At 33.8% G+C, this 22428-nt stretch overlaps 3 protein-coding genes across 6 annotated transcripts; 2 read left to right on the forward strand and 1 right to left on the reverse strand.

Moving 5' to 3' along the window:
* Nucleotides 1–830: 830 nt before the first annotated feature.
* Nucleotides 831–2745, reverse strand: LOC25485313 (F-box protein SKIP22). 2 transcript variants are annotated; one of them, XM_039829985.1, is made up of 2 exons: nucleotides 1969–2745; nucleotides 831–1938 (listed from the first exon to the last, which is right to left on the reverse strand). In XM_039829985.1, the coding sequence occupies exons 1-2, from the start codon at nucleotides 2570–2572 to the stop codon at nucleotides 1184–1186; spliced, it is 1359 nt and encodes a 452-aa protein (XP_039685919.1). In that variant the 5' UTR covers nucleotides 2573–2745; the 3' UTR covers nucleotides 831–1183. The 2 variants fall into 2 exon arrangements, with proteins under 2 accessions (XP_039685919.1, XP_013469961.1); XM_013614507.3 differs by having other exon boundaries at nucleotides 831–2745.
* A 758-nt stretch (nucleotides 2746–3503) lies between these two features.
* On the forward strand, nucleotides 3504–18324 carry LOC25485314 (pre-mRNA-processing protein 40A). 3 transcript variants are annotated; one of them, XM_024770885.2, is made up of 30 exons: nucleotides 3504–3667; nucleotides 3894–3977; nucleotides 4068–4136; nucleotides 4233–4553; nucleotides 4640–4813; nucleotides 4902–4978; nucleotides 5603–5672; nucleotides 7895–7947; nucleotides 8037–8094; nucleotides 8206–8570; nucleotides 8664–8736; nucleotides 8823–8918; nucleotides 9023–9091; nucleotides 9200–9277; nucleotides 10058–10144; nucleotides 10239–10273; nucleotides 10399–10504; nucleotides 11091–11171; nucleotides 11260–11352; nucleotides 11667–11720; nucleotides 11816–11932; nucleotides 12108–12206; nucleotides 13043–13090; nucleotides 13161–13253; nucleotides 15505–15612; nucleotides 15703–15767; nucleotides 15948–16050; nucleotides 16773–17039; nucleotides 17162–17289; nucleotides 18119–18324. In XM_024770885.2, coding segments are annotated over exons 2-30 (3024 nt in total). In that variant the 5' UTR covers nucleotides 3504–3667; nucleotides 3894–3941; the 3' UTR covers nucleotides 18120–18324. The 3 variants fall into 3 exon arrangements, with proteins under 3 accessions (XP_024626653.1, XP_013469962.1, XP_024626658.1); XM_013614508.3 differs by lacking the exon at nucleotides 18119–18324 and having other exon boundaries at nucleotides 17162–17576; XM_024770890.2 differs by lacking the exons at nucleotides 3504–3667; nucleotides 3894–3977; nucleotides 4068–4136; ... (2 more) ...; nucleotides 4902–4978; nucleotides 18119–18324 and adding an exon at nucleotides 5887–5958 and having other exon boundaries at nucleotides 17162–17576.
* Nucleotides 18325–20747: 2423 nt separating this feature from the next.
* Nucleotides 20748–21897, forward strand: LOC25485315 (phytosulfokines 3). Its single transcript, XM_013614509.3, has 2 exons — nucleotides 20748–21247; nucleotides 21513–21897. Exons 1-2 carry the CDS (start codon nucleotides 21122–21124, stop codon nucleotides 21636–21638), a joined length of 252 nt encoding a protein of 83 aa, XP_013469963.1. The 5' UTR covers nucleotides 20748–21121; the 3' UTR covers nucleotides 21639–21897.
* The last annotated feature ends 531 nt before the right edge of the window (nucleotides 21898–22428 follow it).

The following is a 22428-nucleotide window of genomic DNA, read 5'->3' on the forward strand; positions in this document are numbered from 1 at the left end:
GGTAACCAAACATGCCAGGAAATGGGAAGAATCACGTTTAAGGGTCTAAACGTGAGTTTGGGGGTGCACAAACACGTAACCAAACAGAGGTAACGAAGAGTAACCTTTGTTAAATCACGGCACCACACTCTAATTTACCCAAACTCATCGATGCTGAACACGAATTTAATCTACGACTACCGTAAAGCATGAAAATGACAAAGAGGGGATACAAAATAAAAATAAGGGAAAGGAAATTGTGTACCAACCTAAACTTGTGTTCGGTCGTGACATGTCAGATGCATATTAGGGCAATGGGCATGTTTTTCTTTTTTGAACAAAAAAAAGCATAGCACCGAGCAGAAATTGTCACAACAACACTGGTTATGCCAAGTTTACAACACAATTTTGCATTATGCAGAGAGCAACACTAAAACCATATCCGTCATTCACCAAGTATACACCACATTATAAAACAAAATGAAACAGAGTACACATTCTAAATCCTAGAAGCCGCAACAGAGACGCTAAGTGCTCATTTGGAACTGCAGCACAATTGCATTTTTTGAAACAATGTGATTCTGCTGTGAAAAATATGAAGCAACGAAATGTTGTTTTACTGCTAACGCGAGTTCAATGTTGTTCCAAGGTATTATAAACAAACAGGTTTTAAGTCTGGGGGAATATGATTTGATTCACATAGCCTCTCATGTTGACCCTGCTCAAGGCTATTAGTTTCCTTTGGTTATTTATGTTTGATATAACAGTTTGTAAACAGCAAAAACAAATCCTAAAAAAAATTTAGTGCGTGCCACATCAAAGGTGTGGCTAACTTCAGTAACAATGAAATATCTAAACAGCAAAAATATGCGGTTCCATTAGCATAATTGGTAAAAAATTATTCTGAAACATTATCATCTACATGCTTATGCTGAACAGATATTGGTTTTACCTAAACATTAACAGACATACAGAGAGAGGAGGGGGAACAAAGACATTGGAAAACAACCATGTCCTACTAACGCCATAAATACTTGTATTCTATTCAAAATGTATAACCAAAAGGACCTAATAACATTTTATAAAACTCTTCACATCATTCACAGCCAGTTATTTATCATATATTCCCTCTAGCAAGGTCTTTTCAACCCAAAGATTAATTAAAAACGATTTAGTACCAGCAACTCAAAATTCATAGGATTATTCATTGAAATTCTCCTAGATGACACGGGGGAATGAAAGTACGCCTTCGTGCATATGCAGGGAGATTTACACCGAAATTTGGCTGCAGATCATACTCTCCACCCCAAATTGGAGGCATTCCAAAACGATTAGGAAATCTTCTCCTTTGAAAGAACCTCATTATACCAGACCGACGAGGATTTTGGAAAAGAATTGGTTGCTCTAATTTCTTCTTTGTTGCCCGATACTGAGCAAACAAGTTCTTAAAAAACTTCATACCATTCACCCTTTGTCCAAACTCCTCCTCGAACTTCTTCTTCCACAAGTCATCATTCGAGGCAAGGTACTGCAATTCAGAACACGTGCAACAAACTTTGGCCAAATCATCACCGGGAAGATACTCAAATATCAGCAGCTTAAGCTCCATCGGAAGACGCATAAAACACGGTGGAAGTTCTAATCCAGCTTTATCACAAAGATCAATTAATAGTGGCAATGCAAGCCCATCTTTCACTATCTTCCACAATTCAAAAACTTTATCTCCAACATCGTTAAAATTACCATTAAATTCAGAATTTTCCAGCATCAATTCTAAAGGCTTAGCAAATCTAGATTTATCTAAATAAACCCTATGCACCCTTGACCCAGCATCATCACACAATGAACCATAGACATTCACAAAATTCCCTAAAGTCTGAATTTTCAATATCACAGCATGAGATGAACCATTGGTAAGAATCTCAGGAAGAGTATACCTCAAAGATATCATTGATGAAGATGAAGAAGAAGAAGAAGAAGAAGAAGAAGAAGAAGACATATCATCAACAAGATTAGAGCAACTAATCGCCATACCCGAAACCTCGTCCACACGAACAAACCCAGATTCAAGAATAACAGCATGAACCGCAAACACCAACAGCTTCAAATCACTAACATCATCACCAAGCGCTTCCTTAATAACCCTCTTCACGAAATCAGGTTCTGGATTATTCTTTACAGCCATCGTCATCGCCGTCGCCGCCTCATCAGACCCATCAACCATCTCTGTGTCATTCACTTCTGGGGTGTTCAAAGTCGGAGACTTTTCGTCAATTGGGGTGATTTCCGGCGAGTTTTGAATGATGGGTTGGTTGTTGGGTTTATGAGGGAGGGTTTCGTTGTGGGAGAAAGCGTTAGGGTTGAAAGTGTAGAAGATGAGGTCGCCGGAGGCGATGCCGATTGAGTGGAGTGAATCGCTCGGGGAGGCGACGTTGATTTCGTCCTTTCGGTTGAGGGAGAGATGAATAGAAGAGGAAGAAGATGAAGGAATGGTTTGAGAAATTGTGAATTTGAGTTGTTGAGAGGAACATGAATCAGGAACTTCAATTTTTAGGGTTTCTTTCGATTCTAATGATCTAAGTCTAAGCTTCATGGTTTTGTTGATTTTGCTTCGTTCGCAAAATTCTGTCGAAATTTTCAAGTTACTACGTAATCTCTTAGCAATGGAAACAAAGGATATTAACGGAGGAGCGTGTTCCCTAAGTTCGAGTTAAGGCTTGATCAAAAAGTTAGTTTATAACTTATTGTAGATAGTTAAGCTCTTATGAAAAAACAGTCTTGTTTGATAACTGTATTTTTATCGTTTAGTTTATAGTTTATTTTCCACACTCTATTTCAAATGGGGTTTAAGCTTATAGCGTATATGTTTTTCTTTCATGTTTACCTTTATTAATTTTTCGAAAATTATATATTGTTTTGCAATACCAATAAAAGCATTGATGTCACTTTTTCTACTATATACTTAATTATTTACTACTTTTTCTTGTTTTAATTCTTTCATTTATCTTTTTTATATTATTTATTAAGGACAATTTTATAAAACAATTCGTAATATCTTTTTCTCACACAAAATTAATTATATTTTTTAATCTCGTAGTACTCCATCCGGTCCTATTTATAAGAAAAGCTTGACTTTTTAGATTCATTAAATAATTATTGTATCCGATCTAGAATAAAGACCACATACATAAATTATCCAATGAACCTAAAAAGTCGATTGTTTCCTATATATAAAGACCGAAGGAAATATTAAACTAGACATTTTAATACACGTTCTTGTGAACCTAACTCAGTTGGTAAAAAATATAAAAAAAAATCAATTGATAGAGACAATGCATAATATTTGCAAGGTACGAGGTTCAAACATCAACCTACATCAAAAAGACATTTTAATACACCCCAAATAGATTAGACAAAACGGTGTGGATAGCAATTGTCACCAAATTATTTCCCCTTGCGTGAAAACCTAAAAAACAAAAGAAGCCCAAAAAAAAGTAGAAAGAAAACGTACTTTTTGATTGAGAACTAGAGGGACATACATTTAGTTAACCAAGCTGTGAATCATCATCAAGTACTCCTGTCTTCCTTTGGTTTCTCTCAATCTCGCTCGATCACTTTCAGTTTCAACAAAATAAAACCCCGCGTGAGGAATTAAACTCCATTCATAAACCTTCTTTCGTTTCCATTGGTATTTTCATTTTCTCCCACATTCATTCTTCTTTATTATTATTATTATTATTATTATTATTATTATTTATCTTTAGATAAGTCCACCGTCAGATTGAATTTCATTACTTACTTCAATTCAATGTCACTATTTCATTATTTTCCCTGCCAATTCATCATTCTTATTTCATTATAATTGTATTCATGGATACTAAGATATATCAATATATTTCTGTTCACTCTTATAGATTGCAATATCATTACTAGTGTTTCGAATTTGAGGCTTATTTGCTTAGATGTCCAATAATAATCCACAATATCCAGGTTTACAGGTACAATAGATAACCTACAACTACAAAATTTTGATGATTTTATTTTAAATGTTATTATTTTAAATTATATTTTTCTATTTGTTGTAATAGCCAATTCGGCCTCCGATCCCCGGTTCAATGGATCCTCAGCGCAATTTCGGTCAACTCATGCCTGTCCAAGTAATGCTTTTATTTTATTTTTACTGACTGTTATGGTATGGAGTCAGCTCTAGGTCAAATTATTGTATATATGAATAAATCCATTTGTTTCTGCAGTTTCGCCCCGTTGTTCCTGCACCGCCGCCGCCGCAGCAACAACAATTTGTTCCAATGCCAGCTCAACATTACCACCAACAGTTTAACGTTGGAATGCCGCCTCAAAATCAACAGCCGCAATTTTCTCAACCAATTCAACAGTTTCAGCCGAGAGTTGGTCAGCAATTACCACTCCCATCCCAGATGATTCCAATGCCGGTTCCGAGGCCGAATATGCAAACTTCGTCTGAATCAATGATGCCACAACCTGATTCTCAAGCTCCGAATGGATACACACCGGGTTTAGGTGGCCCGGGAATGTCAATTTCGTCATCGTTTATGGTAAATTTTTGGCTTGTATTTATAGTGGATAATTTACTTTAATACCTTATCACACAAGTGTTGATTCAAGGTTTGATTTTATGCAGTTTGCATCATCCTCTTACGGTCAAGCGCCACAAAATAATTTTAATTCTACCGGCCAATACCAACCCGTTCCCCAAATCCAACCTCCCACTGGTTCATCATCCCAAAGTATTACTCCTGGTACAGCTCCTCAGAGCAACGGCGAGCAACCCACAGTTACAACTGTCATGCCTTCGGTACGAGTCTTACTTATTTTTGACTTCACACGGATTCTATGTTTTAACTCAGCTGGAATTTTATGCAGTCTCAATTTATTTATTTCAGGCTACAATCATCCAGCCACACCTTGCCAAGGGTAGCTCCTCAGATTGGATCGAGCACACTTCTGCTACTGGAAGAAGGTAAACGATTCAAATGTTCAGTAGTGATCTTAGGTTACCGACCATGATTGAAAATAGATATGGGGTTGTGAGAGTGGGAATAGGTGAGGATTACAACCAGTGTTCTAATATGCTATCCCCTTAGCACATATCATCGGGTTTGAGATTCTCTTTTATAGAATTTTGTGCCTGTCTTCATTACGCCCCTTGTCCTTTTTTTACCTATCACATGGGCTCCAAGCAAAGTTTAGGTGTAGGCAGTAGTTAGCTTACCCTGATGTTATCATTCTTGATTAAAATGGTATCATAACTACAAATAAAGAGATTAGTTCCTGTTTAATGAATGTATTCTTATTCTGTCATCACTCTTGCTACCGATTGCAATTTGTTTACATCTCTATCCATCTTAACTTTTGGTTTTCATAAAAAATTATTTCAACAAACCATCTATAGAAGAGAAATTACCATTATTATTTGGTATATAGACTTATCCCTTGGGCCTATGTTGCCTTCAATTTCTAAATATTCTTGATGTACATTTGATGACTTTGGTCAATTTTATATTCTCTTAGAGTAATGCTCAAAACTTTTCTAGTACAATCTGTCTACAAGTCTTAGTTTATAAACTTTCTCTTTATTTTACAGATTTTACTACAATAAGAGGACTAAATTATCTAGCTGGGAGAAACCTTTTGAATTGATGACACCTATTGAGGTGAGTCATACGTTAATTTCATTTTCATGTTGCTGTTTGATTTGTTGGTCATGCCCTAGGATCTTATACTGTTTGGGTTTCTGGTGAAAGTTGAGAAGTTTACATGTCTCTTTTGGTCACTTGGTACAATATTAGCTGTGTCAAAAATATTCAAGTTTAATTGTTATTTGCTTTCTATTTGTCCATGTGTGGTGAAAATAATCCGGTACATTAGCTCACTCTTCATTGAATGGGTTTTCTCTCAGGCAGGCAACCATCAATCTTGACTTTTACGTCTTATTGTAAGGTCAGTTTTGTGACAATTGTCGGTTGGACTGTCCGATATCAGCTTTGTTTTTCTTGGATGATGCTGTAGAATATTTTTCTTACATTCTTCTAAAATTTAAAATGAATTATGCTAGCAACACACATTCTTCTCAACACTCTCTCTCTAATTGGTTTGATTTTAAATAGGTCCCACTAAATTTATGTGGGGCCTACATGATTTCGTGGGATCCAATTGAATTTCAACCAATTAGAGAGTGTATTGTTAGCACTTCTCATTTAAAATATAGAATGAAAATTATTCCCTTCAAATCAGAAAGAATGACAGAGAACAGTTGATTTTGTCCTAAGATTATTTTTAGTATCCATTGTTTAATACAGAATAAAAATTCTTATTCCTTCATTGTGTGCTGAACAGTTACATAACATATACATGTTTAAGTTTGCTTCTGAAAGTAAAGTGCTCTTTCTCTGGTTCCATTTCATGTGTGTGCACATACTTTTATTTTTCTTTGGTGTGATTTCTACTGTAGATAATTACCGTCTTCTATTTGCTTCATTGGCATTGATGGACAATGCAAAAATTATGTTGATAATATACACTGTATGTTTAAATAAGAAAAGAACTGTAATGATAGATCTCTCTTATTCAATAAATTTTTAATGATCAAAGAACAAAGATAAGTATCAATCAATTTTAAGGCGATTTCTGATGACATTATAGTTCTCTGCACAAAGCTAATTCAATGTATTCTAAGAGACAGATTCTAGTATGTCCATTTTGCCTAACATTTTGAGCATATGGTGGTTGTTTATTTGTATCACTCCAAGCACCTCAAAGTTGGTGGCTGTTTTTTATGCCTTTTCCACTTTTATTTTAATGTTTTTAAATTCTATCATTGCATCATTGTTTAAATTGTTAATAAAATGTGTGTGCATTGCGCATGCCCGATGCTTCTAAATGTTTAGACAATTTTTTGTATTTATTTCATACTAATGGTTTCAAATATTGTTATTTATGTATTGATCCAAAAGAATGTTACCAATCTTCCTGTTTGTAGAATAATGATTACTTAAAAATATCGGCATTGATTTTTGGGAAATGCTAACTTGTGCCCTAGCCCCTAAGGGCAAGATAAGGATCTTAAAATAGAATTAAAAAATAAATATTGCATTGAAAAGACAAGTTTTTAAGCTTTTAAGGTTATGAATGCACAATTTGCAAGATTAAATTTCTACATTTAGTTTCTTATCTTGTGCCCTTAGGGCACAAGTTAGCTAGACCCTTGATTTTCTTATGTATTGCCCATGCCTTGGAACTTGGGTTTTCTGCTATGGAAGCAATAAGGCAATAAGCTGTATTGCTTTCTATTTCTTCTTTACGCGGTTTACTCTGCACTCCTTTTTATTTCTTCTATACGCGGTTTACTGCTGTCTGATTTTAGGATCTTAGAAAGGTGACTGTGAGTGATGGTACAAAGAAAATTTGCAGGTGCATTCATTTATGGACTCTTGGTATGAATGTAATGTATCTGTTACGGTTTGATTTGGAAGAGAAATAAAAATATAAAATGTGGAAGCTGAATATAATTGGCATTACTATAATATGCGGCCTCTAAATTTTTTGCATCTTCAGATGACCATTATGTGCAAATATTTGTTAAATTATGATTTACTCGTGGTCTGAACTCTGAATGATTGGGGACTAGAGTAATAGTAGGCAGTACAAATTCATATATGCCAATGAACTTAATATCTTTGCTTAGGAATGATAATAAATATATAAGGAGAATTAGGTTGGTTTTCTAAGTTCTTAATGTCAGCTGGCTTGTTAGTAATTTTTCGTTTACCTTGCCCAATTATTTCCTGGATTTGCTGTTTCCTATCAAATTATTTCTTTAGAAGGAACTCTCCTTGTAATAAGCTATCCACTTATTCCATTCTTTTCCTTTTGTTAGAGGGTAGACGCATCAACAAACTGGAAGGAGTATACAAGTCCTGATGGAAGAAAGTGCGTCTTGGCTCTGTTAATTTGCCCTTTTCTTCTGTTTTTAATGCTTGTTACTGATTTTTCCTTTCCCTTTTCTGAAAATTCTGTAGGTATTACTACAACAAGATCACTAAGGAATCAAAGTGGTTAATTCCCGAGGAACTCAAGGTTTCCTTCATTGAAAACAATTTATTTTATTTTTTTTAAATATTCTGGGTTATTTTGTTCCACATGTTTTTGTACTCATGTTTCTTTCCTGTATTTGTGTTTTGCTTCAAGTTTGCCCGTGAGCAAGTTGGAAAGGCAATGGTCAACGGAACACTTCCTGAGCCATTACTGACTCCCTGTACTCAACCCTCTGCAAATTCTGTGACTGAAGCAATGCCTAGTGCAGATAATTCATCTGTACCTGCTCAAGGCGAACAAACAAGTCCTATTTCAGTTGCACCAGTTGTTACTACGTCCCCAAGTAATTTGCAATCTGAGATAACTTCTGGATCACGCGATTCTCCTACTGCCATCACTATAACTGGAACAGAAGTGGATGAACCCGAGGTGCCCGTAAATATTATCACTCCATCAGATTCCAGTTTGGGAAGTGATAAAGCTTTTGTTTCTGATATTAATACTGCTGCAACACCAATGTATTCCCTATGCTGCTAGTTTCATGTTCATTCTATGATTTCATTTTTGTCTGCTGGTTCTTCATTTTATTTATTTCTTGTAAAATGTTGTAGGAATGACGTCAGTAACGTTTCAGCTCAAGATACTGTAGGTTCTGCTGATGGAGTTCTAGGAGAAGATAAAGAAGTATGCTTCTCTTATTGTAATCTTAATGTCTCTTAGATAATTTTTTTCTGGCGGTTAGCAAGCTGATTAAATCTTTATTTATGCAGGATGGAAAAATTGATTCAATAGGGGAGAACGTTAATGATGTGGCCTCAGAAACAAAGTCAGTTGAGCCAGAATCCTTTGTTTATGCGAATAAGATGGTATGAGAATGGAATATCTTTATGTCAACTCTCTCTCTCTCTCTCTCTCTCTCTCTCTCTCTCTCTGTTCCTAGGCATTGAGCATATGCTATATTTCTTTTCAGGAAGCTAAAGATGCATTCAAAGCACTCTTGGAGTCTGTAAATGTTGGATCTGACTGGAATTGGGAACGGGTATAGTGATCTAAATTCATTGATATATTTTACTTGACTTATTTATATAAGTTATTACTTTTTGAACGTTTCTCCTGTTTGTTTGGTTTGCTTGGCATTGACGTTCAGGCTATGCGATTAATAATTAATGACAAAAGGTATGGTGCCTTAAAATCTCTCGGAGAAAGGAAGCAAGCTTTCAATGAGGTAATTCTTATATAACCATGGAGAGGTCTCTTACTCCTGTTACTCTTGGCACTTGTTTATTTTTTCCGCTTGCCTGCACTTCACTTTAGCTCAAATATATCATCTGTCATTATCTCATTCAGTATCAATCTTCTTTCATATTTATTGATCAAATATATAGATATTAAAGATGGAAGATTTTATGAAGATAAATTCACTTCATACGGAATATATTTTTTTTAATGTTTTTTGAATATTTGACTTGTTATGAACTTTTTAAAAAACAATTAAAATCTCCTTCTGGTAGCATAAAATTTGGCTAATTAAGTTCAGACCGGGGTTAAATTTCCTGTACTTGTCAGAATCTATTTTCATCTTTTCTTGGGACTTCTTATTCTTCCTTTGTTCTCAGCCTTTATTTAGGCTTGATTATATCCTAAAATTGTTGTTCATTTGTTATACTTATATCCATAATCCCCACCATCTCTTTTGATAAGTCTAGTTTTTCATTTGTCCAAACTTTTTCAAACAGGTAATTATGTTAAATTACTATCTTAATTAATTGCTATTATTATCAGAATATAGTAATACATTATGTTTAAGAGACTAAGGAAAGGATTGGTTGCTGGGATCTATATTCTTGGTTATATACTTTGTTTTCCAATCCTACAAAATTGATACATCACTTTTAATTGTAAATTGGCAATCTTACAAAATTGCTATCTCTAATCTATTTTGGCCAATGTGCTGCAACATTAACGTATGTTTATGAGATGATAATGCTGCTGTTTTTATTTTCAGTACTTAAGTCAAAGGAAAAAACAGGAAGCAGAGGAAAAGCGTATGAAACACAAAAAAGCACGGGAGGATTTTAGAAAAATGTTGGAAGTAGGTTTATCTGCTTTCTCATATCTTTATAACATATTACATGTCACTTCTTTGATTGTGCATTTTATTGCTAATACATACAATTATTTTCCAGGAGTCCACGGAGTTGACTTCATCCATTAGATACAGGTTTCTTTTTTACTTCATGATATTTGGATTTATTTTTTTCTACACTTAGAGTGGCCTAATCTTTCAATAAATATACATGGGATCTTGCAATAGATTTATTTTTATTTTTTTGGAAATCAACTCAGCAAAGCAATAGCTATTTTTGAAAATGATGACCGTTTCAAGGCTGTCGAGCGAGAAAGAGATCGCAAGGATATGATTGAGAGCTTTTTGGAGGAACTTTTAAACAAGGTGCATTCTACTATCTAATTGTTCAATCATTTTTAGAGCCTATATACATATTTCCGGTTATTTCACTACTTTCTATCCTTTATACGCGCACATATTTGTCATTACCTGCCATGTTTGCCTTGCTTCTGGGCAGAAACTTCAGTCTACATGTGTGTGTTAGCTCCATTTGTAGTATAATACTGGTCTCCAGCATTTGCATGCGTACAACTAAAATTTCCTCCATCTGTCACCCTTGTCTTGGTTAGGATTTAAATACGATGTTTTCTGGATAAGCAAGATTTAGTTACGGTGGTTTCAAACCCATGCTAAATTTTATTAAAATATAAATTGCTGGATTTGGCATTACTTAATTTTAAGCTTTAGCTAAATTATCTGGTTAGGATCTAAATGTGAAGTGTGCTATTTCTTTTGAAGGGAGGTGAAGTATGTTATTATTAGTAGATAGAACAAGGGAATCTTTTTTTTTGTTGTTAAGAGTAGAACAAGGGACAGCGAGGGAGTTTTTTTTAGGTTGTGTTCAATGCATTAAAATTGCAAATCTTTTAAAATGCTTTTAGTGAATATCAATCTGTGGAATTTTCATTAGGAACGGGCGAAAGTACTAGAGGAACGGAAGCGTAATACAGTTGAATACAGGAAATTTTTGGAATCTTGTGACTTTATAAAGGTAACTACTGTTTTTGTATTCATTATGTTTCTAAATGTCTTGTGTGATGTTGACATTTCTATTGATGCATTCATCATCTTCTCCATAGGCTAATACGCAGTATCGAAAAGTTCAAGACCGCTTAGAGGCTGATGAAAGATGCTCTCAGCTTGAGAAAATTGATCGCTTGGAAATATTCCAAGTAACTTTCTTTGTTTTTTTTTTTACTTCACAATTAAAGCAAACTATTATCATGATTCAACTTCTGTAATATTGAAATTTTCGTCTTATCTTGAGACGGGCAAATAAATTATGGAACGCTCAACACTGTCAAATTATATACACATACACAGAGACACATGAACACAAACATATATACATTCAAGGTTTACAATATTTATTGGAAACATCACAAATAAGGAAACAATGGAAACTAATTATAACAACATCTTATGTTGTATTCTCCCTAAATTAGTGATATTTTCCTACAAATCTAATTTATATTTTACCTTCCAGGATTATTTGCGTGATTTAGAGAAGGAAGAGGAAGAGCAGAAAAAGATACAGAAGGTGCTGTTATGTTTATGCTATACAAGTGGTTGTAGGACTCTACTTCCTTCCTTTATTTTATTAAATAATCTCATCTTTGTTCTCAATCAAAACAGGAAGAATTGAGAAAGACGGAACGTAAAAACCGTGATGAATTCCGCAAATTGATGGATGAACATTCCACTTCAGGCATTCTTACTGCAAAAACTCACTGGCGTGATTATCATTCACAGGTTAACTGTCAATCACTATGGTTATTCATCTTTCTGTTTACCTTTTCTATATTCTTTCTGTTTCTGCTTTCTTTCATTAAATTGTTACCTTGTTTTAATTTTGTGATTTGTTGTCTTGGGAGCTTGGATGGACTATTTTACAGTGATGATGATGTTTTTTTTGGTGGTCCTGTAGGTAAAAGACTTACCCGCCTATTTAGCAGTGGCATCAAACACCTCAGGTTCAACCCCAAAAGAATTGTTTGAAGACGTTGTTGAAGAGCTGGAGAAACAAGTGAGTATGCTCAATTGTCTTTATGGTTGGTTTTGAACCATCAGAGTACCTTTCATTCTTTCCTCACGATTATTTCTCAAAATATATTTTTTCCTTTCAAGATGCTCTTGGGAGTAACTTAAATTTGAATTTACTATAAAGGCAAGATAAATAATCATCATTTGAGATACTTTTAAGGCTTAATTGCACTTTTCCCCCCTATCTTTTGCCAATTGTGCGATTTTGCACCCCCTCTTTTTTTTTGAGCGATTTTGCACCCCATCTTTTTGCCCCCTTTCTGATTTTGCACCTCATCTTTGTGTTCAATTGCACTTTTGTCCCTTATCTTTTTGCTAATTGTGCGATTTTGCACCCTCATTTATATTTTTTGAGCGATTTTGCACCCTATCTTTTGCCCTTTTTCCCCTCTTTTAATGATGATTTTGAACAAAACACAGTTGGCAAAAGATAGGGTGCAAAATCGCTCAAAAAAAAAGAGGGGGTGCAAAATCGCACAATTAATAAAAGATAGGGGGGAAAAGTGCAATTAAGCCTACTTTTAATTTTAATTTCTCTTCTGTTAAAACATGAGGCATCAAATGATTTTAGTTAGAAGCACACCCACAAGAATTTTTACCATCCTAAATGAATTTAAAATATTGGTCGGCAAAAAAAGTTAATTTGAGGGAAAATGATAATTTTCATTATACATTTCTTACTATGTTGAGATAGCATTGTTCCTCGACTCGTATGAGCTGAATGACTTCTACATTTATGCATCCTGTCCTCGACTCATTTGGAGTTGAAAAAAACTGTTCTTATAAAAACCTAATCTTCCTTCTTTTTTAATGTTACAGTATCAAGAAGAAAAGAGTCAAATAAAAGATGCAGTGAAGTCGGCGAAGGTATGAAAGATTTATTCTGTGGTTTCTGCTTAAAAATCCTTTTGACATATACGATGATCATACTTCTCAGATCACGTTGTCATCAACCTGGACTTTTGAAGACTTCAAATCAGCTTTATCAGAACACATTAGCTCTCCACCCATATCTGATTCCAACCTAAAGGTAGGTACACAAGTGACAAAGACACACATCCATGGGTATATGTTTTTTTACATTTCGGTACCAATTGCAAATTTGTGTTGTACATTGAATGGTGTCTCAAGCTTTTCATCACAGTTATGCTTGAACTTGTGGTTTATCCTTTTACTTATATTTATACCCATGAATCCAAAAACAAGTTTTAAAGTATAAACCGTGAAATAATTTTTTTAAAATCATTATCACAAACTCAATTTTATAAGCATGAATAATTTCGTAAGTCTCTTTGATAAGTAAGTAAGCTGGTCACCTAATCATTCATTTATTACTCTTGACAAGTTTTGGTTTTAATATTTATCATATCAATCATTTTATTTTGTCCGATCTGATTTATTTTTAGCCCCCTTGTGGTAATTCTCATACATCTAAGTGAACCAATTTTAATAACTCTTACAAAGACTGCCTTCCAAATCAGGATTATAACTATATTTATGAAAACTTCGGATAGAGGCTGAGATTGTTTCAAGGATTCAAAATATCTGAAATTTTGATCAAGTGGAGGAACAAATGTCACCTCTCTAGTGATTCTAGTTTCACTTTAAATTAGGTTCTACAGATCAATATGCAATTTTTCACGTGAAGGCTGTCAGGGTGTTTCTGTGATAGCACTTGGTCTGATTTTTTAATCAAACTGAGATTACATCAGCTATCCCAAAATTATGAAATTTTTACCAACTGTATTTATCTTAAGATACAAGGTTTTGTATGTAGGCTGCCGGGGTGAAGCTAAGACAATCTCAGCTCTGCCAGCTTAAGTTCCACCTTTTCTTCATGTTTAGTAAATTGAGCTGGGTTCATTAGTTCTCCAAAGAAATACAGCACATATACCTCCTTGCCCCACGAACACTGGCTCTGTAGCCATCAATGTCCTTTCATCGGGCCACCACTCACACCACACCTTTCATGAACCCTTTCTTGCAGTTATTGGCCCAAGAGATCAAAGCTCAATACTTCCTTCAAGAACTTATGCACCTCCCCTGCATGGATGCAGTCCTTAGAAAGAGACCATCTCCATGTAATACCCACAACATGTTGTCTGGATGGTTTGGTTTGGACCGTATCTCCACCTCCTTTGCCACTTTCAATCTTTTCTCAATCTTCTCAATAACCATTACCACCATCATAAGATTCTCCATTATTTTGGTTGTATTATATCATTCTCTCTCTATTAGCTTCTTGTATGCAGACCTAGTTCACTGGGGTGAATACTTGATTTTGATCCTGCACCGATTGTCTCTAATGAATAATAAAGGTCTCCTGAACTAATTATTTTGTAACCAGCCTTCACCTCATCTTTCCCTTATTCATGAATCCGCTGCATGAAATTCTCATTTGTAAATCAAATTGGATTTGTAAGGAGCTTAAATCACTTACAAAACTCATGCCTGAACCGCCTCAACAATCCGGGGGGAGCACGGGCCAGCTCCTCTCGCCTATCCACTGTTCATTCCTACCAGTTGAACCTGTTAAATGCACTTTTTTTCCTAACAAACTACAGCTGCAGCCAAGTTCTCTCTCTCTGGGATTAATTGATCTGAAAGTACCATTGAATAACAGTACAGCCAGCCAAGTAGGCCATCACCCATAAAACCTCAAACCATCAAATCTACCCATGTCTTCATAACTCCTTGGCATAATAGGTAAGTAGAAAACTCTGACTACTATTGTGGATTAAGTCAATTTAGCACATGTACTCCTGTTAGACATAGTAGATCTCTAGATAATAGCCTATCTTCTTCCAAAATTCGAGCTTGATTTGTTTTATACTTGAGTTTTCTATTGAGAGCAGATATCTAGGTCATACTTGCAGGCATTCTTTGCCCATCCGATGAAATGTTGGTTGACGTTATAAAATGCTGAAGTTCTTAATTTCACTTGGCATGAAACTTCATTCTGTTGGTCAAGATTAGTTCGAGCGAGTGTTCTCTCTCAGTATAGCAGTTAATAGGAAAACCTTTGGAAGCGTTTTTTTATGACGACTGACTGGAAACAGTCTGAAGTTACACTTTTCATATCAAACTTTCGACTTATGAATATGAGTAGTTTACCATGGTGAGTGACTGTCCTAAATTTTCTTCAAACTTGATTCATTATGGTAAGGTGTTTAAAAGATATCCCATCTCTTAAGAAAGTTTTCTCAAGTCTAGTTCTAATTATTCTTTATTTGGTAAATATCCTTTCTCTGTGTCTGGTCTGATTCTGTGCTATCCTGCAGTTAGTGTTTGACGAGGTACTGGAACGAGCTAGGGAGAAGGAGGAGAAGGAAGCTAAGAAGCGTAAACGTCTCGCAGATGCTTTCTTCCATTTACTATATTCTACCAAGGTGTGGTATTGCGGTCATTGACTACTAAGTGTTGTCACGTTGTTAATGATTGGGAAATAAATATTTTTATCTTTTGCGTAATTGTTGCAGGACATTACCGAGTCTTCAAAGTGGGAGGACTTTAGGCAACTTCTTGAAGATAGCCAAGAGTTCAGGTCTGAATTACGAAAACTTTAAGCATGAAATATAAATATATTCCTTTCCTCTTTTAAATATTTTTGAGGTCATTATATATTTAATGTATAAGTGAAATCATAATATTTCTAATATCATCCTAATTTAATAATATTCTTGTTCCTGATTTTAATTTTTACTGACTGTATATGCTTTTCTAGATCTGTTGGAGATGTGAGCCTCAGCAAGCAAATGTTTGAGGTTTATGTTGCACAACTGAAAGAAGAGGCAAAGGAGAATGAGCGGAAACGGAAAGAGGAAAGGGTATGAATTCTGATCATTTCATCCATAATTGAGAATTGAGATTTATGTTTCTCATTCATTATCTTTTACACACAAAATTAAAACTGTCTTCATATGAAGTTCAAATCCCTCAGACAATTAAAAGGGGAAAGAAGGAAGAAAAGGAGTGCAATTCATTGCGGACAATTAGTCATCTTGTCAATTGCTTTCTAATTCCAATGACTACAAAAATTATTTTCTTTATTGATTCTGTCTGTATTATCACCAATTTATACATATGCTCGATCTGGACATCTTAATAAATGTATCATCAATCACATGTGAAAGCATATAGCTGTGTTTGTTTTTTGCTGAATACCTTTTACTTTTAAGGCATCGGGAATTTTCTATTCATACTTCTTACTATACCATGCAAATTTACAATGATCAGGAAATGATACCTGTGAACTTTCTTAACTAATATGAATATCTGCAAAATATTTTTCAAATTTTCAACTGTTGGTAACCTACCAGAATATGTGAGATGATTCCAGATATATACTCTGTTGCTTTGGGAAAGTATTAACGTCTGTCTTTTACATTACTGTTCTAATCCACATAGGCAAGCTTACTTCTAAAACAACAGAATATCCTTCTGATTTTTACTATTCATTATTGGACTCACTTGCAGTGGTTGCATTATCTTTGGTGAAAAAACGTTTTCATTTGGTAGCTAACAAGTTATGAAATATAATTTCGTATAGGCAAAGAAGGAGAAAGATAGGGAGGAAAGAGAAAGAAGGAAATCGAAGCAGAGAAGGGAAAAAGAGGGAGGGCGTGAAAGATGGAAAGAGGAGACACATAAGAGGGATAGAACAGACAGTGACAGTGTGGACTTAAATGAGGTCCACATCTCTAAAGAAAACAAAAGGAAGCAGCATCAAAGTCCGGACCATGTTTCTCTCGAAACTGATAAAGAGAGAACCAAGAAATCTCACGGTCACAGCAGCGACCGCAAGAAATCCAGACGGGTAGGCAGATTCATTACTTGTCTGTTTTTAACCGTTGTTCACTATTGTATGTTTTTTCTGCTGTCATTTATTGTTTCACTGATTGAATGTGCTGATTTCTTGTTCTGGGATAAATGGAGCAGCATGGTTCTGGTCATGAATCCGATGAAGGTCGGCACAAGAGACACAGGAGAGACCATCGTGATTCTCATAGAGAAGGTGGGCAACTTGAAGATGGAGAATTTGGCAATGATGTGGTTATGGATCGATGGTAATCGTGTTTATTAGAACTTCATTTAGTACATTATGTTTAGCTCATATGTATTAACTTGGAACCAAAAAACTTATCAAAATATATTTTTTTTTAGAAAACTTTCTTGTATTCTGTAATGTTTTACACTGAAAAATTTGGTGGTAGAAGAAAAGGTTAAGTTCTCAGTTGAGGCCCGGTTTGTGGCAACTTACATTAGTATAATACCATTTTTTATTTTAAAATGTATTCTTCACTTAGTATTGACATTGGTATTTTAAGTAAAATGGATGCAATGTTTTAATTCTCATGGCCATGGTAAATTATGCTCAGTTAGGTTAGCTTGAATTAGGGTTGTTTGAATTGACTTATTTGAATTTATCTACATACAACTTGTGAAACTGTTTGGGAGGGTTTATGAAAACAGCTTGTGTCACGTCCATAAGCTGTTTTTATGCTTATTTCCTCAAGCTCTTCAGGATAACTTATGAAAACGGCTTATAGCTTATATGAAAATAGTTTGATTTCATATCAGTGTTATCATATGGTGACTATAGTGTCGTTATGGTGTAGCACAATTTGAACATATAGCTATAGTTCTGCAATACGCTATATAGTACATAATGCGGTCAAACAGAGGATCTAGCAGTACTATAACACTTTGGCGGAGTAGAGTTTGAGCAAACCACTATTTATATGCTGAGTTACAATGATTAAGGGTTATACAATGTTGCCTGTCCGATTTTCCTGTTGGTCAATGTGTACATTTAATTTAAGCACAATATAATCCCTTTTGTTTGTTTGTTAAAGTTCTGTATAGAATCCTATGTATCGGTGTTTTCAAGTGCAGACTGGACTGAGCATGAACCAGATTTGTGTTACTTCCTGTGATTTGGGATGCCACCTTATGTGCTTTGATTGAAACATTCAATGATTACGAGGTAATGTTATAGTTTATTATATAGATTATGTTGTCACTTAAATTGTCGTATGTTAAATATTATCTTTACATTTTCTTTTTTAGTGACACATGTATAAAATATGTTTGTCTGAGAAGAATTGCGCTTTGATCCTTTTTTTTTTTTTTGTGGTGGCTGGGTTTCAAACCTCGGACCTTGCATATATTATGCATTGTCTCTGCCAACTGAGCTAAACTCACTAGGCCTACGCTTTAATCCCTTAAACTTAAGTTAAGTGTACTAATATTTTTATTAAAATTGTCACATTAAATATTATATTATTACATTTTAATTCTTATAAAACACATGTATAAAATATTGGTCCAAGTAAAATTTCACTTTGATAAACTTAAGTAAAGTATATTAATTTTTTTTAAGAGTATTAAATATTTTTATTAAAATCGTCATATATTAAATATTATTTTACATTTTAATTTTGAAAAAACACATGTTTAAATTACGTTGGACAAAGTAGATTTAGACTATCATCTCTTAAACTCTTAAAACATATTAAATACTTTCATCCAAATTGTCACACATTAGATATTATTTTTACATTTTAGTTTTTATGAAACACATTTATAAAATTCGTTGATCCGGGTGAAATTGAACTTTAACCCCTTAAACAATTAAGTATACGAAATATCTTCATTTAAATTGTCATTAGTGGATACGAAGTATTTTCATAAAAAAAAATAATGAATAATATAACAAGCTATGGATAAGGTGAGTGCATTCACAATCAAGGTACAGGGTTACATGTGCATTTCTTTATATTCATTTTAAGGGGAGAAGATCCAATTTACCCTTGATTGATTTATACCTAATGTTGATTTATACCGATTTTAGTCCTATTGTATTATGTAATCCACTACCTCCAGTTTCTAATTTTGGCTCATGATTCGAGTCTGGTGATCATTATATTGGATTTTGAGCAACAATACGAGTAATTAGACATCAGATTTTAACATAAATTCTTGATGTATTATGTGTACGAATCATCTCATTTATACTTACACATGATGTACCAATAATCTTTCTCTCAAGTGTGAAGCAATTCATTGATTTGTATATGATGTCCACACTCAAACATAAGTATTTCATCCACATACACACACTTTCACCGTTGTTGACACTCACATCAACGGATACACCACCCCACCTTGTCAAGTAGATTTTTGATACAAAAATTTGGTTAAAGGATAGACTTTGAACAGCAACACAAGTTGGATTGTATACTGCATCTTAATAGGAGACTCTTGTTCACACTTGATATATCAAACATCTAAAAAAATGATATACCAACATCTGAAAAGGTCATTAAGCACTCATCTTTCCCCATGTTAAAAATATCAACTGTACTCATTTATGAAAGATGCTGAGTTAGCTAGATTGTCACTAGAAATGCAAAAGCTGAATAATAAATGAGAAACCTCTCAACTTTATTAAAGTCATACAACCCCACCACCCACAGCAACCGTATACCAAATGCGAATGGCACTGTCCACCCATTGCATCTTCTCATTGCTTATAGCTTTTAATGTTCTCCTTTAGGCATGCCAGTTATTATTTCATGAGCCACTTAAAAATTCATTGTTACCAATTTTGCATTTCATTTTTCTTTACGCGTGTCCATGCCTTCATGATACTTTGTCATAATTTTAATTATTTAATTCAAGTCATCGCTATTATGCGAATCTTAATCTTGTAACCAAAAAAAACTTTGGTACTCTTGTGTTTGATCAAGTATTTAGCATCATTCAGTATTATGTTAAATTTTATATTAATTTATTTTAAAATAAATGCAAATTTTAAATGAATTTTGCTTATAGGATATTTGTATCCGAGAAAACTTCAAAGTATATGTAATTTACCAAAAACACAAATCCTTAGGTACAATTTAGTTCATCTTGTTGTCAAACGAACAGTATAACTAATTACTAGGTCATTAAACAACTATTTTGAAAAGAGAAAGATATTCGGTAGAATAATAAAATTAAATTAAAGATGATTTTTTTTTTCTTTCTAAAAGTGAGAAAGTAAAAATATATGTCTTTCTAATTTTAGAAATTAAGATTACGGTATATATGTAAAATTATAAATAAAAATAAAGTGATTGAGTTCAAGAGATTAATGAACTTCGTCAAATAACAAATCGTTCAGAAGAACCCAAGTTTAATTTTTAGATAGAATAATTTTTTAACAGAATTTACTCTTCGGATTACTAGGAGTCCCTTCGTTAAGGAACCAAAGTTAACATCAAAAGAATTATATAAATAAAGAGTGAATAAATCATTTCACTTTACAAATATAAACTCTCAAGGGTCTATCTCACAATTATCATAAATTTAGGAAATTACTTGAATGAAAATGTTGATGTATATATTATTAGCACTTAGTCACAATATTTAACAGAGTACCTCAATCTAACCTATAGGTGGAGGTTTTTTTGTGGGAGTCAATTGTTATGACATAAGTCCTAATGAAAATACTACATCAAACATTTTTATCTATTTATCGTAGTTCTCCTCAACAAAATCATTTATTTATACATTTTTGTACTTAATCTTTTAATCATGAAATGATAACATGTGAGCCCGCATATTAAACTAAACATGAAAAAGCTCCACCACAATAAATAATGTTTCGAATTTTCTGCGTGAGAATTCATACTCATCCTTCATTTCTCTTTTGAAAAGTATAGGATATATGTGTACGTGAGACATGTCTTTGACTAATTTATAATTATTCATGTAATCCAAAAGTAAAGTTGCATTATAGCCCTAGATTTATTATTCCCTAACAAAACATGCACTATCTATATAAACGGATCACATAGTCCTATTCTTGCTGCATCACAAAGTAATAGGCAATTCTAGAAAGCAAATAATTAAATGTCGTCAAAAGTTAGTGCCCCCATTTGCCTGGCAGTGTTCTTCTTCCTCTTCTTCACCTTCACATATGCAGGAAGACATGGCCCAGTTTCTTCCCCTATTATTTCAAGCAATAATCAATATGAGGTTAGTTGCTTTGATTAATATCAAATCATATTATATGTAATCTCAACGTACGAAGTAGTTCAGCAAAGTGGTTAAGGAACTTTCATGAAATCAAGTTGTTTTGATTGTATTCGAGTGCGATTTTTGGCTAAAACAATTTTATATTAGACTTTATTTATTTTTTGACCGAAGATTGAATTACTTAGACAAAAGTATATAATATGTCCTCTCTTTTGTATTGTTCAATTAATTAATCATCTTCTTTTCTTAAACGTGTTAATTGAAGGTTTTGGAAGATGACAAGGTCGACATAGAGGAGAATTGTAAAAGTATTAGTGAAGAAGATTGTTTGATGAGAAGAACACTTGTAGCTCACACGGACTATATCTACACACAGAAGGAAAAACCATAGGTTCAAAGATGGTTTTCTACACCTTGTTGTAATTTTATGTATAAGTAGCTAGCTATAGTTTTCGTATGCAAATTAATTTTTGACCTTTGATCAGGTAGTTTAATTAACTTGTTTTCCAATTCGTGTAGTTGCAGACAGAAGAATCTTAAATTTTGTGTTACATGTGTGTTTCTTTTTATTTCATAATGTAAGCCAGTGTGTATACTAATTTTGGAAGATAAATATTTTGATATAGTATTTTAATTTAGTTTATACATAATAATTATGGAGTACTTATTTGTTTCCTTTTTGGGTTGGGGGTAGCAATGTTTCCTGTTTGAATGGTCCTATATCAAAGTATAAGCTGTAAAGTTCATGACTTGTTTGGCTCATAACCAACAAAATGTATCCAAAGTTGAAAAGTGAATAATAACTTTTGCAGGAGAAACAGGGAAATGTTTAAAATTATTAGATTTTTCGTGTTAAAGTTTTTACTATTTATGTTTCTATTTGTTCTAAATGTATATGCGTTGTTTTAAATTGAAATTCAATAAAAATATATTAATGTTTGTCACACACATCACCACCTTTAGAATTGATCTCATGTAATTGTTGGAACACCGGTGTCTCGGGATCATCATCAAGCTGAGTTTTGAGAACAACATAACCAGAATTCGACATCACTTGTCGGCTGATAACAAATTGCAAGAGTCTAAACAAAACACCTCACCCTCTCTATGCAAACATATCGTCAATGTTCAATTTTTGGCGTAGGAATAGCGTACAATTTCGTCGCTGTTTCAATGGGGAA

The sequence above is a fragment of the Medicago truncatula genome, chromosome 1 (assembly GCF_003473485.1).
Source record: "Medicago truncatula cultivar Jemalong A17 chromosome 1, MtrunA17r5.0-ANR, whole genome shotgun sequence".
Lineage (NCBI taxonomy): Eukaryota > Viridiplantae > Streptophyta > Magnoliopsida > Fabales > Fabaceae > Medicago > Medicago truncatula.

What these genes read in the sequence shown, in the direction of transcription:
- LOC25485314 (XM_013614508.3), top strand. Translation starts at nt 3,942, where the DNA reads ATGTCCAATAATAATCCACAATATCCAGGTTTACAG. An exon ending in ACTTCTGCTACTGGAAGAAG is followed by an intron (nt 4,979 to 5,602) that starts GTAAACGATTCA and finishes TTTATTTTACAG; the next exon opens with ATTTTACTACAATAAGAGGA. An exon ending in ACTTCATCCATTAGATACAG is followed by an intron (nt 10,274 to 10,398) that starts GTTTCTTTTTTA and finishes AAATCAACTCAG; the next exon opens with CAAAGCAATAGCTATTTTTG.
- LOC25485313 (XM_013614507.3), bottom strand. Translation starts at nt 2,572, where the DNA reads ATGAAGCTTAGACTTAGATCATTAGAATCGAAAGAAACCCTAAAAATT.
- LOC25485315 (XM_013614509.3), top strand. Translation starts at nt 21,122, where the DNA reads ATGTCGTCAAAAGTTAGTGCCCCCATTTGCCTGGCAGTGTTCTTCTTC. An exon ending in CAAGCAATAATCAATATGAG is followed by an intron (nt 21,248 to 21,512) that starts GTTAGTTGCTTT and finishes TGTTAATTGAAG; the next exon opens with GTTTTGGAAGATGACAAGGT.